We start from the raw sequence: 18,410 nt of genomic DNA, 5'->3' as shown, positions 1-18,410 counted from the left end.
CGGATATGGCTCAGATAACATGATAGTGGAGGATATGAGCAATGTTGGCCTTACTAGCACTGTGAAAACCCCTGGGAACCAGGTAAACTACAACAATTTCCCCACCAAGGTGGAAGCTTGGCAAGAGACAGCGGAGGTAGAAATTGGTGAAGAAATGGCCCTGATATGGGGCCTGATAAAACCACCTCTCTGCCCAGGAGGCCCAGTTGCTTGACCTCTGTTACCACCAGCAGGAGAAAGTCCAGTTCACTACCTTCTCCACACTGGACCGCCAGCATTCGCAACAACTCCACTGGCATCCACTGGGTTGGAAAGGGGGACTGTTGTGAGGAAGAACCTCAAGTGCCCATCACAGAGCCTAGGGACCAGTTATAATACATAACCTGATCAGACCTCACATGTGCAGTAGATTTGATCAACTCAATGCCTTCGTTAACTCCAACGACTGTGAAGAACATGTGATTTTGGCCTATTGTCCTCTTCTGCACTTCATTACCTATCAAGGCCTTTTACATGTACATGTACTGTAAATAATTTTTAATATTGAGTGGATGCGTGGGAGTTTCAAATGGCTGACCAGATAGACACAATATGTACACAATGTTAAAAGCCTAAAAATGTAAATGCTGCATGTGGATATCAACTGCTCTGGGATTCACAGGTCTTAAAATTACTAATACAATACACTGATCACCAGTATCATATAGAACTCAAAATGTGATTTTAATCAAACATAATACTTGGTGAAATTGGTGTTTTCGATTATGCAAAGTCCAAGGCCATTTTCTTTGGAAATGTAAGTTGATTCATTTTAAATTTTATTTTTTCATTAAAACACAGAATGTTGCCTTTTGTTGTTGTAAGGGTGCATATGGCATATGGTAACAGTATGCAGAGGTCAGATACTGATGTCTATATTTTGTTTTACAGTTGTATCAAAAGTGTGACATAGTGCTAAAGATTTGAGAGAACAATCATGTTTTACTTACACGCCAATGCCCCAATGTTGCCAATATCAACCTTTGGAATGGCAAATTACAATAACCTTTTGTGCCCCTTTGCCCTTTGAACAAATTGAGTTCTTGCTAGTGTCTGGAATCTGTACAACCCAAACATTGCACTTTATTAAAAATGAATATGGTAGAATACAGCCTGGAGGAGATAGCAACACTGGACACATTTTTTTGCAATAGCATAATAGCTGATCCTACACTGCCTTTGAGAGAAATATCAAGATTTAATGGCACTTCAAGAATTTATGCTGTTGGTAAAACAAGCGATTACAAACATTTTTTTTGTCTCAGTTGACTGAATGATAATTATACAACCACATTTCACCAACGAGTATAAAAAAAACCAGTGGAGTTGTATACTTTTTTTATTAAGTAAAACCATTGACCTTTCCGATATTTGTACTACACCATAAATAACAGTAAATCATCAATTTCACATACAGTACATCAAATATATTATAACAAGACAAACAATCCTTTCTACTGTAGGTCATTAGTTCAACGTGCTCTGCTGAGTAATTCCAATCTGGTAATGCAGCTGAAACAGGATTATTTTGTAGAGGACACCTGTGAAAATTATAGCTGTGCCTTGTAGATAGATCAGTGTAATTCCCTGTCACTGAAATTCCTGAGAAAATATAGAAGGTGGAGCTGAACTTGGTGACCTTAGTTCAGAGTGCCCACCAGACGCTGGTAGGTTTCTCTTTCCCGTTTCAAGCTGTGATGCTCTTCCACATAGAGTTTTCCATTGTGCACCACTCTCCCTCTCAGCTCATGGTCTGATAATAGCCGCTGAGATTGATGAACGAATTCCTGGCCGGAATAAAAACAAAACAAGTCTATTTACTGCCCAATGCCACTTGAAGCTTGTCATTAATGTTGCCTGAAGATATTTTTTTTCAAAGGATAAAAGACAATCCAAGGCACAAGAACAGAACTCAGATAAAAGCATGTACGCTGATTAGTAAATACTTCAAAAGTGTCTGTACATTGCCAAAGGATGGAGATACTGGTGGCTCCACATCCAAATCCTACTGTCCAATAGACCTTTTAAGTCTATTCTAATTACTGCCACTTCTCATTTGCTTATGAACAAAGGGAAAAATAAAATAAAAAGGAGGATAAAAGTTATACAATTAAAAATGATCAATGGGGCTATCACTGAGCATTGACTGAAATGTGGTTTAATTCACACAGCATCCTGAAACCTAGTTCCTCAAACGTTCGCCCATCAGACTGAGAAAAGCCTCCCAAAAAAATTAAGCTAAAGTGTATTAAAGTGTTCCTGCGGCATGGCCGCCAACATTTGCTGCAACAGAGCCAATAGGCACACAAAGTTCCAGATGCAGCCAGTCAGCGGGCCACTTCACTTTACTTCACTTCAAGTCAAGTGATGTGATTATGTCTGAAGAGGCTCTTGGTAGGAAACAGCTTTTCTGTGTGGCCATGAGTGCTATAAATCCTCAGCAACAGGATTAAAGATCAACTTATGAGCAGCATGCTTATAATCACTTCACTGTAAATAATAGAGTGAGACAGCGGAGGTCATTTGTGTGTTTGTTTCTTCTGACACATTTCTTGATACCTGTGCTCCTCATGTAATTACTTTGAAGGCTTTAAGAATTAGAAACGCTGACAATCAGAAAAAAGACAGGCTTTTAATACATGAAGAAGAAAAAAAATGGCTTGACCATGATCCACTGCATAGAAAGTTTTGGCTGAAAAACTAGCGCTTGCTGTCCATTAGTCCTGGCTGAGGTTGTGGTTTATCCAGCCCAAGTCGCTGCAACCATCTCTGAGAGCTTCCTCCTGGCAACTCAGCTGAGGCACATGTGCCCCACCCCCGGAGAGGACTTATCTCCACCGTTACAGCAACATCACGCCAGATGACAGCACCATGCTTAAGCCCTATGTCAGCTGATATTAACCTGTTAATTTATTCTCTTTTTGCATGAAAAATATATCAATAATATCAAATCCATATCGATATCATTCTCATGGGGTGTCCCATTTTGCTCTTTCCTGCTTACTGCTGTGTGTTGCTCTACTACGTGTTGGAAATGTGTTATCTTTGTGTCCATTACTGAAGGCTTCACTGTTTGATGCTAATCTAAGCAACCAAGAAAAAAACATCAGCTCCTATCTTATTATTTTACAGGTATATAGACTCATGTTGAATTGAAAGTACAAAATTTAACATAAATAATGTAATCTATACCAGGAAGAGGAAAAACCTCTTGAGATATCCCGAGGCAGTGCTTCAATACTATGCATTAGCATAATTTACTTTCCCATGCAGCTAAGGTGGCAGATGTAGGTTTTGGCTACAGAGGTACAGTACATGCAGTACATTCTCTCTGTAAGCCATCAACACAGTGTAAAAGCTTAAAAGGCTTAACGCATTTGGTGACCTGGTCAGTGACTGTCGCCATATACCTGAGGAGTAGAGTACAGCAGACCCGTGACATCATGCTGCACCACGGACGAATTTCCTGGAATGTCCCTGGCCACCACAGGTACCCCGAGATCCATGGCCTATTGGAGCAGAGGACATTTAACACTCACAAGTCACAGACGGACATTCAAAAAGTCAGTCAAAAGTTGCTGAAAAAAGAAAGAAAATAATCTTAGCACCTAGGAAATTGTGCAGCTTGGCTTTTCTGCACTTCGGTGCTTGAGTTCACTTACAGAAATAACAATCTGTATCTGCTAATAATTTCAGCAGGTTTTTAAATGAAACATGTTAACATACTACTCAGACGCTCAGCCTAGTGTGGCTTGTCTCAATCTTGTTTAAGAGAGATTAAGTGGATTTGCAGGTTTTGCTCACTCAGGAATGTGAATATTTGAGTCAAGCAGTTAATTTGAGCAATTATCCCTGAATAAGTCAGATAACATAGTAGCTGAGCAAGAAACAGCGAGATAAGGACTCCTGTAAATATTCACATTTGATTGGATTTGGATGGCAAAGTGTTCACTTCGACATATTGAATTCTCATTAGCTAAATATTATTGTGCACCACAGTGCGTGAACAACAGAAAGAAAAGTGTACAATTGAATTGTTGAAGGCTTGACATGGTATCCTCAAATTACCCATGAGCCCTGAAGATGTTTACCTCCAAGATGGCTGCTGACATGCCCTCTGAGATGGAGCTGTTGACCATGGCAAAGCACCTTTTCATGGCAGCATGAAGCTCCTGTTGGCTCCTCTCCTGGGCCAAGAAGACCCCTGCTGTTCTGCAGAAGCAGTGGAAAAGCTCAGTTCTGCGTGACTCAGGGCTCACAGAGGCATGAATGATGCTGAACAGCAGTGACAAGCTGAGGGCAGGATACACGGCCACGCTATGTGTAACATGCACAGAGTGTCCAGGTAAAGTCCTAATCAGAGAGGGCAGCTTCCTGCCACAAAAATCTCTGCTGTGGTTAAGGCCCTTGGGGAAATACTGAAAGATCAGCCAAGATTCCAGAGGAGGAGGGAAGAGAGAGGATCTTGACACACCCCTCAGATCTGCATTCTGTTCACATAATGTTAACATAAATGTAAGCGATAATTTCTTGTACCACATGGTACAAATACAAAGAAAAGCAGTTTTCAAATTTCTCACAGGAACAAGATGTTGGCAATTAAAATGTCAGATCTCAAGTTTGCCTTTAAGAGATGTGTAACTGATTAAACACAACAAAACAGAGCGCAGGGCTTACCTTTTAACAACAGCTTCCACTTCAACAGTAAACACAGGATCAATCTGAAAGCATCACAGATTGCAAAAGACATGTGAAACCCCTTTTCTAAGCACTGTTTTCATCAAGGGAATGCAGCAATGACTTAATCAGAAGGATAAAATAAACAATGACGCAAAATTTATAATTTCTATACTTAGAAAATCATTCTCTGAAAATCCTGTATTTTCAGAGATTGGGGTCAGGTTGGGGTGGGTGGCCAATCTGATTAATTGCAATGTGGGATTTGCCTGCATTAGCCTGCCCACAGAAAAGTCAAAGCATAGCAATTTAGGTCAAAGATGCTGCCAAGCAGGCTCCTTCTAGGTTTTTTTTATCTGTCATTTTATAGCTCATGGAATTTCAAAATTGAATCTCCTTTAAAGCATGCTTGCATTAAAATCAAAGAACCTAAACTAAGAACATGTTTGTATCCTGATGTAATCTGGGATTTAGCAGACATTGTAAAACCAGTGGGGAATAGATCAAGATAAAGGCCGCATTAACAAACACAAACGATTTAAGCACAGATTCTCTAGTGTCCCAGGGTGAATGAACAAACACCGTAGGGGAGGAACATAAGTAGTCAGAAGGGGAAAGCAAATGCTACACCAATGTTTTTGCTTGTCCAAGGGAATCGGTCTTACCTTTCCTTTTGGGATAATGGCAATGTTGTCTTGTCCTCTGCGACATAAATTCTTGCTTGCTTTTAAACAACGAATAAGGGTGCTTAAAATGATCTATCATTCAAATTTCACAATAAGCTTTAAATTAATTTTATTTCATAGCAATACAAAGTATGCTGAACACTGTGGTCCTTGATAAAACCTAGTTACAGAGCAGTGCGATGGATCATCGCTCAAAAAGTGACCTGAATTTTCCTCTTAATGACAGATGCTGTGCAGTCAGACTGTTTACTACTTGAATTAAGTCGCTGTGGATTTATGGTACATCATGACACGTATTTTCATATTTTAATGTTAGTTCATTAAATTTATCCAACAATGTTTAAGTTTAATTGACAGTGAAAATCTAAAAATATAACGGGGAAATCTGAAAAGTTTACTTCAAAAATAATAAATGGCTTTACATTTGTCAGACAAACAAACACGCTTTCACAGTGATTCAGGGCGTTGAGATGAATCACACATCTCCGCTTCCACTGAACCATTTCATCAAACAACAACAAAGCATAGCAGAGCAAGACACTGCAGTAAGACAGTGTACAAGCCCCTGGCCATGTCTAACTGAGTTATTTTTGAGCAAAACTAAAGCAGAACATATGTTTTGCCCAACACAGTTGAAAGTTACACTAAAATACTGAACATGGATGTCAAAGCAAGTCAAGGGGCGAGTTAAGATGAAGACTAAACATACTGAGGAATCAATGAGCAGGATATTGGAAATGAAGTCAGAAAAAGAAGAAGAAAGAAGAGCACTGGGGCTGCTGCTGTTAGCCAGGATATGATTTCTATCTGCAGAACAGCATAAAAATGCAATCAGTTAAAACATAATAATAATAATAATAATAATAATAATAATAATCATAATCATAATAAAGTAAATGTAAAGGTATGTTTATGAAAATCATAAATCATAACAGGCTGTAAGATTTCCATTGCTTTCCAGGTATTTGACTTGTGTAGCCTGTATATGTGCACTTAATTTCTTCAAGGATGAAACGACTTCAAGAAGCATGATGTTGTGTGACAGGGCTCACTGCTTTGCTTTACACCAGCACATGTACAGATTCATGCCCATCAATGTGTATTAAAATGAGGTAGCTCTATGCAGGTCACAAGTCAAACGTGAGCGCCAATCTGGAGAATGAAATGCATTATAGCAAGTGGTCAGCCAGTTACTGCTGCTGCTGACCCTCGCCCGGTTTGCATAAGATTGCCATTTCCTCCCGGCAACGGCTGTTAATTCCAGCTAAACAGCTAAAGCCAGTATCTCTGCTACATCCAATTAGAGGCTGTCTGAATTCCCAGGGCAGGTTTCTAGGTAATTTCAAAACTACAAAGAGTCATGGTACAGAGGGAACACATGGCAAGTATGAAAAAACAATGCTGACTTACTGTATAGTGACTTTGTACATACCTTTGGCCCAATAATGATCAGCACATTTAGAAGATTCTCACAATGCCACTCTAAAAGACACAATATAACTGACAATGTTTAACAAAAACACAACCGTTTTTTAAGAGTTGCAGCTTTCGCAAAAGCAGTAGTGAGTAAAGTGATTTTGCTTAGTATTCTAACTACACTTGCTTTGGGCACAATTTTTTGCTTCTTTTTTTGTTTACCTGTGAACAGTAGAATTCAATACAAATAAAGGTCATGTGAAAATCCTCACATCTATCTGAATAAAAATAACATTATGACCACTCTAACACTGGTTTATTACCATAACTGTGTTATGAAAGCCACACCAAATCAAATATTATTTATCAAAAAAAAGAAACCACTGGTGTTGTTAATCATTGGCAACAACATGTATAGAATAGCCATCGTAAGAATAAAAAACAATTAAGGACAGAATGTCTTTGTAGGGCCAACGTGAGCTGTCAGAAGAATCTCATTGCTCTTTCACATTAATTTTCAATAAGCTGAAACTCCCCCACCAGGATCTAACATAATTTTTAAGTCAAGAGGAAACTGATAGCCACTACACACACGCCCGCCCGCCCGACCGCCCACACACCCACACACACTCACACACACGTTAATGGATGGTAAACAAAGACAATTGTATGGTATACCTGAAAATACCTCCACCAGAAAGAGGGGGTCCTTGACTTTTCTGAGGCCACAGACCAACAGGAAGACACGCAGGTCATCCACATGCTCACTGCTTATACCTGGGGGGGATCCAGACACAAAGAAAGACACAATATCAAAACACTGCATAATGAACATCCCAAGTACATCGGCATATAATGAAAGCAATACATCACCCAAGGTCATGAGGAAAGTAAGACAGCGGTGACTAATGTGCGCCCGCGATTCTCTGATCAGAGTCGTAACACTCAAGAGGGCAATAGTCTGCTGTAAACATTGGAAGGTTGCCGCATAATCAGTGTGTAATACAGCATCATAACTACGGAGCCAGAGCTTTTGCTCGCTGAGCAACCCCGGATTAAAATGAAAAGTGTTCAAGTGAAAAGTGTTTGATGTTGTTCGCATCATGCGAACAACATCAAACACTTTTCAGAACATCACTTTAATTGAGAGGCAGGGCCGCTAAATTTTCCCAGACCATCAAACTTTCAGGATCAATTAGTCAGAAACTGGCTGGAATACCACTGTCTGTGTCCACTGCCAACTACTGCTGTGTACTGCACCTGACTTCTTCTGAAGGCAGAAGATACATGTCCGGACTCTAATAAAAGAGCCCTGCACTGTAATAATGGCAGCACACACTGGACTATCAGACTCGCTCTTCTCAACAATGAGTGGATCCTCTAATGAACGTTAAATAGATAATCAACTCACACTGTACATCCTCTAGAGGGTTCATATAGGAGGTGGACCGAGTTACGTTTACAGCTGCCTAGCAGGGAGACCTAGTTTTTAAAGAATGCTACTTTCTGGCATTGAGTATCCATGTGTCCTTGAGCAAAGAAGGGTAACTCCAAGGTAAACCTCCACCAAATGGAGATTAACAGTCATGCAAGCAGCAGTGTCACGCTGTACTCAGTGGTGCTTGGAGATATATGTCTGAACCACATTTCATGGCAATCCATCTTCAGACTTGTTGAGATACTTCAGTCGGCAGCAAAGTAGTGGACTAACTGATGGTCACAGACAAGACTAGTTGAGTTAAAACATATTTGGAAGATGTTTTACTAGTGTAACAAAGTGACAGTAGTAGGTATAAAATTTATCTGAAAAGAACACCAGTTTTATGCCCAGTTCTTTTTCAGTCCTGGTTTCATGTCATTTTTAAGCTGGGTTAGTGTAAAGGTAACACTTTAACATCCAGGTCTGAGGAATCAATGGGAGAAAAAGTCTGTGATTCAACACATGCAGATGTATAAAGATATTTAAACATTGGAGGGTTACATGAGAAAATGAATGGGTGATTTCTTACCCTTTGCGTCTAACAATGAGCCACAAGGATAAATCATAACTGCTGAGATATTATTGCTCCAATTATTGCTCCTATAATATAATAGATAAAATGGCAAAGCCGTGTTGAATCGAACTTTAAGTGCAAAAACAGCTCAGAGAGGAGGTATCTGTTTAGTGACGAAGACAAAAATAATACCACAGACAGACACCAGCGCGTGCTTAAAGCACAGTGCCTGTCGGGTGAAATCCCCTGCTGCCAGATAAGTCCTGATCAGGAGGCTGAGGCAGCTCTTTTAATGCTATTAAAGAACATCTTACACTGACAGCATGGAGTCTGGGCATTGACCCTGATCCTAGGAGTCGATTGTCAAAAAAGCACTTCATCTGTGGGACACATCACACTTCCTAGAGTTGATTCTCAGGATGAGAAAGCACGTCAGTTAAGGTAAACACCCAAGTCACTGCCTCAGAACAAGATGCAGGTAAATAATGGAGGATCGCTGGAATCATACTAGAGCACAGACCTGTCAAATGAACAAGAAATTCAAAGACACAAACAAAGCCTTTGGATCTGAGACACAATTCATCTTCCCTCAGGGGAGAAAAACAAATTGTACAAATCATCTGTTGTGCCAGACACAATCTTTCCTTTCTCTTTCTGTAGAGTTCTAAGTAAAACACACTTTTGATGGTTTGCCTTTGATTTTAGAAGGACATTCTGAAAAGTCCCCTTGTGCTTTAATCAATTAGTGTGTGTGTGTGTGTGTGTGTCTGTGTATATGTCTGTGCATGGATCTGGGAGCACATATCTATTTGAACAGCTCCTGTTTATCTGTTGGGTGGCTCAGGATGACAGAGTGGCTAGAGTCTGCAGGGTGTAGATGAAATAATGACAACATCTAAAAAATGGACTCAAATAAGAAACTATCTAACTAAATGACACAGGTGAGATTATGTCTCCATTCTACAGACAGACCTTTAAATGAACAATATCAATTTAACAAGTATATGCAGATGAACTGTAATAGTATCATTATATTACATTCATTTTGCTGACACTCCAATGTGTTCAAAGCGACTTACAATTATCGATTTTTTTCTTCTGTACCAAAGTCAGTGGTGTAACCCACTAAGCTATACCAGCTGTCTCTAAAGAGGTTTCACAGATTGTGCACAAATTGCATATTTTTGAGTGAACATCTTCATGCATAAGGCCACCGCTGAGGAAATGCACCAACATTATGCAGTGGGTTCAGGCAGGGAAGCAGCATTTCTAGTCAGAACAACACACACCAGGCTGCACTAACAGGTACAGTAGCATTTGTGCTGCAGGTTCACTGTGGGCTGTTGTTTTTGTTCAATGTTGATGCTTTCACTATAACAGAAAATGATGTGGCTCAACACTTATTTTCTTTAAATAGCAAAGGAAAAAAACCAAACAGATCAAAATGAGCAGAGTGTATGTAACTCTGTCCGTGTGACTTAATACTTCCGGAGGAGTTAAGTATTCAGAAGTTTGTGCTAGCTTGAAAACCACAATGCATTTGTCTTGCATGAGAAGAAGCTATGTCAGGGATTTATTTTTAATGGCCACAATTTTTGGGGGGTTCCAATATGGACACAACAGCCTGAAAACTGTCAGGAGTGACACAAAGGACTCTAATATTTGCTACATCCACTTCTCCTCCAAACTCAGTAAAATGACAGTGCTGATCACCATCTCCATTAGGGAAACATATTAACTATGCAGAACTACCTCATACAACCCAACTTCAAAATCACTGAACTATCCCTTTAACATCTAACCTTTGCCTTCACTTTTTAATTATCTATTCACAGAGCTACTTCACTAAAAGCTTCATGTGTAACTGATTCAATTTCAATCATCCAAGGACCAACAGACACCCAACTTGTTTCCTCTCATCCTTCAGTGATTCAAAGCATCGCTGCACTTTCTTCTCATGTATCACAGGGTACTCAGCAGGGGTCCACAAACATACACCAATTGGCTTTCATGGACTGACAGCTTCTGGATCCCATGGCGGAAATCAGTGCCTTTGGAGGGCACATGACACCTAAAGGATAATCGCAGAAGCGCACACAGTATGGTTATGTATCTTCAATCAGGTAGGAGGGTTGCTTTGCCTCTTTTATGTTCACTGTAGGATGTCGTTTTACAGAGTGCCGCTGCAACACTGGGTCAGCAGAATACATTTATTCCACAAACTCAAACTGAGGCACACCTTTGTGTACTTGCCCGATATACCACATACCACTTTACATTTTGATATTTAGTAATGTTTCATTTATGTCAAGCCAGGTGGAGGGGGTGCAAAAGTAAATCAATATGCACAGAGATCTGGGAAGAGAGACGACTCACATGGGATAGTGCCCCCTGCTGTGCTGGGAGTGTGTGTGAAGATGAAAGGAGGATGAGAGGTGACACGAGAGAATGCATGCTGCTGCAGGAGACACTTCTGTCAGACTGTGTTGTTGTGTTTGAGGAAAGCTAAAACATGAGTGAAGTTGTTGAGACTGATTACTGAAGGTGACAAAGAAGGTGATCAAGGTCTATGACAACAGAACAACAAATCCAAAAAAAGACATTGTTGTTTAGTTGAAAAAAGAAACTGTTACACAAAGGCCGTTACACAACTCTCTGGTTTGAGGTCACATTCCCATGTCCCTATTACACACAAACACAAATGAAATTCCAGAGAATGTGTAGTCAAATGCACTGGCAAGAAAAATACAAAATGGATAGAACTTAACAATACATCTAACCTACAGCTACGAAAAATGACCACCTTAATCAGCACATATGCAGAGAGATGAACAATGTTTACAGCTCTAAAATCAACTATGAATCTGAGTATAGTGCTTTCATCTGATGAAAAGCACAACAGAAGTAACTCCTATTTCAAGTATAACAAATGGCCAAGTGACTGTGGACGATTAGTATAACTCGTACTGGTTGTGAAGCCTGGTGAACATGGCCCTGGCCTGGAAGGCTAATAATCAACTGTTCCTCTCTGTATAGTCAACAGTGCTCTGTATGAGCACAAATATACCTGAGATGGACATCATCTTGCAATTTCCAATTTGAAGGCCAGGTTGTTTGTGGAGAGGATGCTCAGAGTAACTGTGCATATTTACCAAGCTATTCAAATGGGAGCTGGGAAATTGCAGAAGAGAAGGAAGAAAAGACTGGATGAGGCTGGAAAATCTGGCCTCCCTGATTTCCACACTGATGCATCTGACATAGCACAGACTAAATGTATGCTGACTGTCTGGTAGAGTGCTTTCATATACAGCATTCAAAACAGTTGGCAAACATGTGGCAGACGAATATATCTACACCAGAAACCCTATTCTACATGGGAGCAGAAATTTCAGTGTGCAGGCATCGCTCCATTTGAATGCACTGAACATAGTATCCAGCACCTGTAGCCACTAAGGTTTTGTGAATGTGCTCACAGACTATCCCTGCAATAGTTAGACAATAATTAGATGAGACTAAAACTGTCCCTTGTGTCATGTTTAGATATATTTACACCAGGCCAGAATATTACTTGCCATTAATAAGTAGTTCTTAAAGAGAACAGAATATCAAGCTAAAATACATTGTATCCCAATATTTATTCATTCTGTATTTACTATTCAGTCTTGCTATTAAAGGGTTAGTAATCCAATGAAAATGATTGATTTATTTGCTTCTTCTGGATGATACACAGATTTCCCTCAGAATAGCTTTCATTAGAAAATATTTTTTTACCAAAATAAGTAAACCAAAAAATGCCTATTGTGAAGTCTGGTAATTATCAAATACCACACTCTAGCTATAACAGCTACTGTAGAATGATACCTTAAATTGAGGCAGTAACCATACCTGAGCTCCTCAGGAATTCAGTCCAGCAGAATCTCTCAGTCACTTCTGTCTGGATGCCTTAAATATAAACACACACAAAGACAAAGCACAGTGCTCTCAATAAGCTTTTACTGTTCAGCAGTGATAAAATCCACAATGAAGCAAATTATTAAAGTGGCTCTCAGTTCCAGAGGTGAGTAAGTTAACTCCAAAATAGTTTTTATAAACATGGCCTGTGGTTAGTAATACCACACTCAAACCATAAACAGCAAACACATGCTATATCCTTCATAACCTTTATTCATATTAGGTACATTGGTGTCTTTTATATATATTTCATGTGAACAAACTATTATTTTGTGTGGTTCATATAAAAAGCTCTTTAGTGTGATAACTATTTTGTGACAAGCATAAATTAAAAGCATAGGAGGGGCGCTGCATATACATATCCATACATTGTATAAAGCTACTACATATACATTTATAGACTAAAATATATCATTCCCACCACTGATTCATAATGATATGAAAATCTTTTGCACAACAAGATCTCTAACTTAGTTTTTTTCGTCGCTTCACTGTAGAGCTGTGCTCTCAATGACCAGAGGCAGCACTGGGAGAAATCTTGTTGGTGGCCCATTAAAAGTTTTTAACATCAGGGCAGGCAGGATTAAGCATAAACTGGGTAGATACCACTTTCATTGAGCGTGCACAAGCACACAATTTTCAGCACTGTGTGCATGTAACCCCCCGCACGCACGCACGCACGCACGCAATAAAATAAGCTCCCACTGGCCTGGGCTCTCCTCTAATCTATGAAGGGGCACTATTTGCCAAACAGGGCTACTGGTGGGAAGCGACATGGAAGAGTGATTTGGGCCATCCTACATGGGGTGGTGGCCAATGGCAAGAGCAAATGCGACTCTGTACAGCAGTCAGTATGATAATGGAGGAAAAAATGTCAAAGCTGATTAATGTAACACTTCAATGGTGAGTCAGGGATGCACAGCATCAGGCGAGGATATTCATCCTGCAGAGCTTACCTTGGGGTTGGACATAGATTTTACTGCTCTGAGACAGCTTCAGAGAAAGAAAAAAAGAGAAAATTAGACAAGGCTGGATAAAACATAATATAAATACCTAAGTGCTATGAATCAATCTGTAATTATTGGCAGTTGTCATATTTGATAATATTGTGCTGTGATGTCAGAAAATAAAAAGAGCCACATAATGGTCTTTGTGCTGGGAACATATTTAAACCTAATCTTAACTTTAAAAGAGTGTCAGTAAAAGCAGTTGCAAAGATAATGGGGGCACTACAAAATAAATCACAGGGGAAGGAAAGGAAATTGACTTGGTGTTATCACACTAGATCCATCCCCTATGTGTGTTTTCTGTCACAATAAAAAGTGTGGCAATGCCTCTCAGTGCCTGTCCTGTCTGCCTGCTGTCAGCACTAAATGGTAGAGATAAAGCATGCCACTCGCCTCAATCTACAGCCCATGGCTGGAATCTGATCTGAAAATAAAGCACGGTAATATTGTTTTAACGCTTAACTATTACAGGGCAGGATTTCTGTTGTATTTATTGAAGCAGTCAGCCTCCTGCTGTCTGTTGATGTGCCGTAAAATGGAAATAAAAACCTTTTGCTCTCACACTTGAGTTTTCATACTTGCTCCGAAAGAAATAGGTCAATATTTTGTTTGCTAAGATAGCATCCATGATAGTGTTGCCAGTTGCTAAGTTTGGAGGGTTGTGTGCAGCACAGCAGGCTGTAAACATACTGATGAACCAGCACAGACATAATTCTTACAGTAAAACAAAAAGGAGCACAAATGAAAAATTAGTGACTTGACACAGACTTGGTCATGCAAGCATCAATACTGTTAGATATAAACAAGTAAAGTTGGTATATTAAAATACAAAACAGAAGAATCATACCAAAAATAACTCTGCCTCTTCCTTCAGTTTGCTGGTAAATGCAACCGCGAACCTGAAAAAAAGCTCTTTGTTGTCACCCAAATTTAAAACCATTTCAATAATACAAGAATTTTCATTGATGATAGTAACTTATGGCTGATAGGATGATAGGAAAACGCATCAGTAAGACACAAAAGTCTTAAGACTGAATACATAAGCTGCTTGTGGATTGAAGGTAAAGGATTTAAGGATGAATACAATGTAGAGCAAAAAACAGTGGGGAGATATTCATTTGCACGTGTGTGTGTGTGTGCATCATTAAATGGGCCGATGGGCTCAGAGTGTTTTTTTCTGTGAAAAGGCTCTAACAGCGGGAGGAACGTGGATTCAGACGTCTGAAGTCATGACACTTTGATATCCCCCATTCTCCCAGAGGACAATTATCCTCTTAGATTCACAAGATGGATGCTTTATTACATATTTTCATCTTAATGATAACGGGGACACCAGGATGTGACGCCGGGGCACAGGACATGCCTGTCTGCAGATTACATTTCAACGTATCAACATTAAACCAGGGGAGGAGGAAGCACACAGCCTGCAGAGCTGGGGTTGGCTGGCTTGTGTTCAGCCTCATTCTTTCATGCCGGTGCTCCTGGCACTTCCTAATGATCCAGTCTTTTTTTCAACAGATAACAAAGACACTAGTTAATATGATTCTGATGCTTTGCAACAGATCACATATTGGTGATAAATGCTTTTGATAATTTCGTATAGAAATATATTCAACAGTACTAAATACTGTCCCTACATTTAAATAGGCAACAAACTGTATGCAATGATTTACGGCAATCTTCTATTCATTCCAATGAGTCAGTGTGGCACAATTTTGTTTTGAACTTATAAATCTACAAAAGATTTCTCAGCATGTCCAAGACTGAAAATCACATGATTAACAAGAATGGCACTCAGTAGAGCGCATTCCCCTGCCAAGGCCCAACAGTCCCCTTAAATTCAATCAAGATGCACAAAATTGCAAACACCCATAGATATCAGTCCCCTTAATAGGCCTGATTTTTAAATCACAATCCGTGCATTATTCTCTGGGGAATCTGTGAAGAAAAACACCCCATCTCACAATGTTAATGAAAGTGAAAAAAGATTTCTGGATCCATGCCAAAATGTAATTATTTTTCTTGCCCCATGTGCCATTCTTCAACCAAGTTTTGTGGAAATCCATTTAGTAGTTTACGCATCATCATTCTGACGAGAACAAACCAACAAACAGACAGACAGACATGGGCGAAAATATAATTGGCGGGGGTAATAAGAAAATTAGGAGATGTCTTAATTTTCATTCGAACAATATACATACAAGGCAAAATTGGTCAAATGTCTATTTTTCATTATATCTTTTCTGTGTCACACAGGAAACCTTTCTTGCACAACAATGCACACCAACTTTGTTGTTTATAGTGTTTACATAATCACGTGTATATATAATTGTAAGTGCATATGAATAGATATTTCTATCTTCCATTTTGTACTAATTCAATATTGTAAACTTTGTCAAATGAGGACTAACGAAGTAAGAATGTTATTGTACGGTGCAACAACTGTTTATACTGTGCATGTGACAATAAAAGACTCTTGGCTCTGTTCAAACAGATCCAACATAATGGAAAATATGTTACCTTGGCAAAGCAGAACACAAATAGGTGTGACTAATAACAAAGATGGTTGATGTCACATAAAAGCTACATGTGTGCACAATAACATGGCCCTTAAAATGACAAAGCTTAATATAATGCATCCATAATTAATGCTATTAGTTACACGTGTCTGTCGTAAAACAGCCTCTTACACACTTGACAATCATAAGGTTAGTCTAATTAGCAGCTTCATAAGCAGTGGGAGACTCAATGTCACAGTCAAGACAGTGTCATACTGCTTATGAAGCTGTTAATTAGACTAACCTTATGATTGTCAAGTGTGTAAAAGGCTGCTTTCACAGTTGTACTGTTTGTTTAATGTGTTGAATCAAAGGGAGGTCAAAACAGCAGCTATCAGCAGCATCACCTGGCTTTCAGTAGCACCTGCTCCATAACCACGCGCTTCGGTTTAACTTTCACATCTTCATTTATGTCTGTTCCGCCAAAGATGACGCCGAAGGGCAGTTGGATGTCTGGTGTAAAGGTTAGACATAAAGCAAGAGAGGTTCTCACATTTGTGGAACAGGTGGCCATGAACTCACAAGCCTGCCATTTTGCTGACAAACGCAAATGACAGTCTGTGTGTACAGTAGATAAGCAAGCATACTGGGAAACAGGTTTACCCAGGAGAAGTCTGCCTGCTCTGAAAAGGTGAATGGCCAGTGCTCCCTCAAATGGAGGAGTCTGAGACAGTAGGTCTGCCATCTCAGTTGGTGACTGAAATTCCGCTGCATCTCTGAGCTCACACGTGTGTCCTGCTGATTCAATGTGGGACCTACAATGTAAAGAAGTGTGTGACTGCGAATGAAGGACAGTTTAGGCAAAGTCACAAACATTTACTTGTGCCTCCGCGCCTTAAGGTACAAACACATATCGTAAGGCACTGCTTCTAAATAGCCCCGGTTAAAAGCTTAATACACTGCTATTCGCCTGATACAGTCTCACCGGCTAAATAGCTGTTAGTATGGCTACAACCTTTTTTTTTTCTTTAAAAAAAATTGAAATACATACATACAAAACAAATATGGCATAGTATCCATTAATTTACAAAAACATCAAAATATGAAATATTTACGAGAGGAAATAGTAAAATCTGTAGTTGAGTTACACAACTAAACTGAAATACATTCAACATAAAACAAGATCAATAAAGAAAGATGGAAATCATAAATAAATATATAAACAAAAATAAATACACAGTTGTCAGAGGCAGTGGGAAAGTCGTTCAGAAGATCATACAAAACCTGTGCCTTCTTACTCTCAATCAACTTTAAAGACTTCAAGTATAACCCAAAGATTCTGTTTTTGTGGATGAAATTTTTTGCCAAACACAAAATTATAGCAGAGTTCCTGACTTTTGTTTTTCAAGAGTCTTTACAAGGGGAAGCTGGAAATGAGGGTATTTGTTGTCGTATGGACATCAATCCAAAACGCAAGTATTACATTGCATGAGAGGAATATGGTCTGTCGTTTCAATATCATTTTCACAAAAAACAACAACACATTATCGTTAATATTAAGTATGGCTACAACCTCTATAGCTACACTTTAATTTACCTGATTCTCTCAGCTGTGGTGTTGTTCCCAGTGTTGGGGCTGAGACAGGCAAGAACGAGTAATTTCATATCTACACTAAATGCTGGGCTGTCGAGCTAGCTACGTTAACATGGGAGCATTCGTGGACGCCACATCGACCGAAGCAGCAGCAGCAGCTGGGCTTCCGTGTGCTGTTTTGAGCTCGCTAAATAGGACTATCACATTTCCCGGACCCATGCCCACGTTACACGTACAAGTACAAGTAGCGCTGGTAACGAGCCGCGCCGCTCGGAAGTAACGTGAGCACCACGCTCGCAGTGTTTACGGGTCCGTCTCCAATATGTTCCCCTGGAAACACGTGACGGTGCCACATACTGCGAAGGCGCTTTCATTTATTTCGACATCGACACATTAAAAAAAAAAAATGACGAGCATAAACATATGCACCCAGAACACGTTCATGTCTCCTGACAAGTCTGTCGGCGTCAGCATCCGCGGTTAACGACAACACAACGACAACAAAAAGGAAACCGCAACATCGCTTCCGGCTCTCGACGGTACAAGCA

At 39.7% G+C, this 18,410-nt stretch overlaps 1 protein-coding gene across 3 annotated transcripts; it reads right to left on the bottom strand.

Moving 5' to 3' along the window:
- Positions 1 to 797: 797 nt before the first annotated feature.
- glt1d1 (glycosyltransferase 1 domain containing 1) lies at positions 798 to 18,259 on the bottom strand. 3 transcript variants are annotated; one of them, XM_035638841.2, is made up of 12 exons: positions 17,866 to 18,259; positions 16,932 to 17,083; positions 16,676 to 16,781; positions 14,618 to 14,669; positions 13,720 to 13,756; positions 12,698 to 12,754; positions 7,497 to 7,595; positions 6,835 to 6,884; positions 4,717 to 4,760; positions 4,131 to 4,251; positions 3,450 to 3,548; positions 798 to 1,826 (listed from the first exon to the last, which is right to left on the bottom strand). In XM_035638841.2, exons 1-12 carry the CDS (start codon positions 17,931 to 17,933, stop codon positions 1,680 to 1,682), a joined length of 1,032 nt encoding a protein of 343 aa, XP_035494734.1. In that variant the 5' UTR covers positions 17,934 to 18,259; the 3' UTR covers positions 798 to 1,679. The 3 variants fall into 3 exon arrangements, with proteins under 3 accessions (XP_035494734.1, XP_035494736.1, XP_035494735.1); XM_035638842.2 differs by having other exon boundaries at positions 1,690 to 1,826; positions 4,131 to 4,246; XM_035638843.2 differs by lacking the exons at positions 16,676 to 16,781; positions 16,932 to 17,083.
- Positions 18,260 to 18,410: the final 151 nt, after the last annotated feature.

The sequence above is a fragment of the Scophthalmus maximus genome, chromosome 19 (genome assembly GCF_022379125.1).
Source record: "Scophthalmus maximus strain ysfricsl-2021 chromosome 19, ASM2237912v1, whole genome shotgun sequence".
Lineage (NCBI taxonomy): Eukaryota > Metazoa > Chordata > Actinopteri > Pleuronectiformes > Scophthalmidae > Scophthalmus > Scophthalmus maximus.
This window is presented reverse-complemented; position numbering and strand designations above follow the sequence as displayed.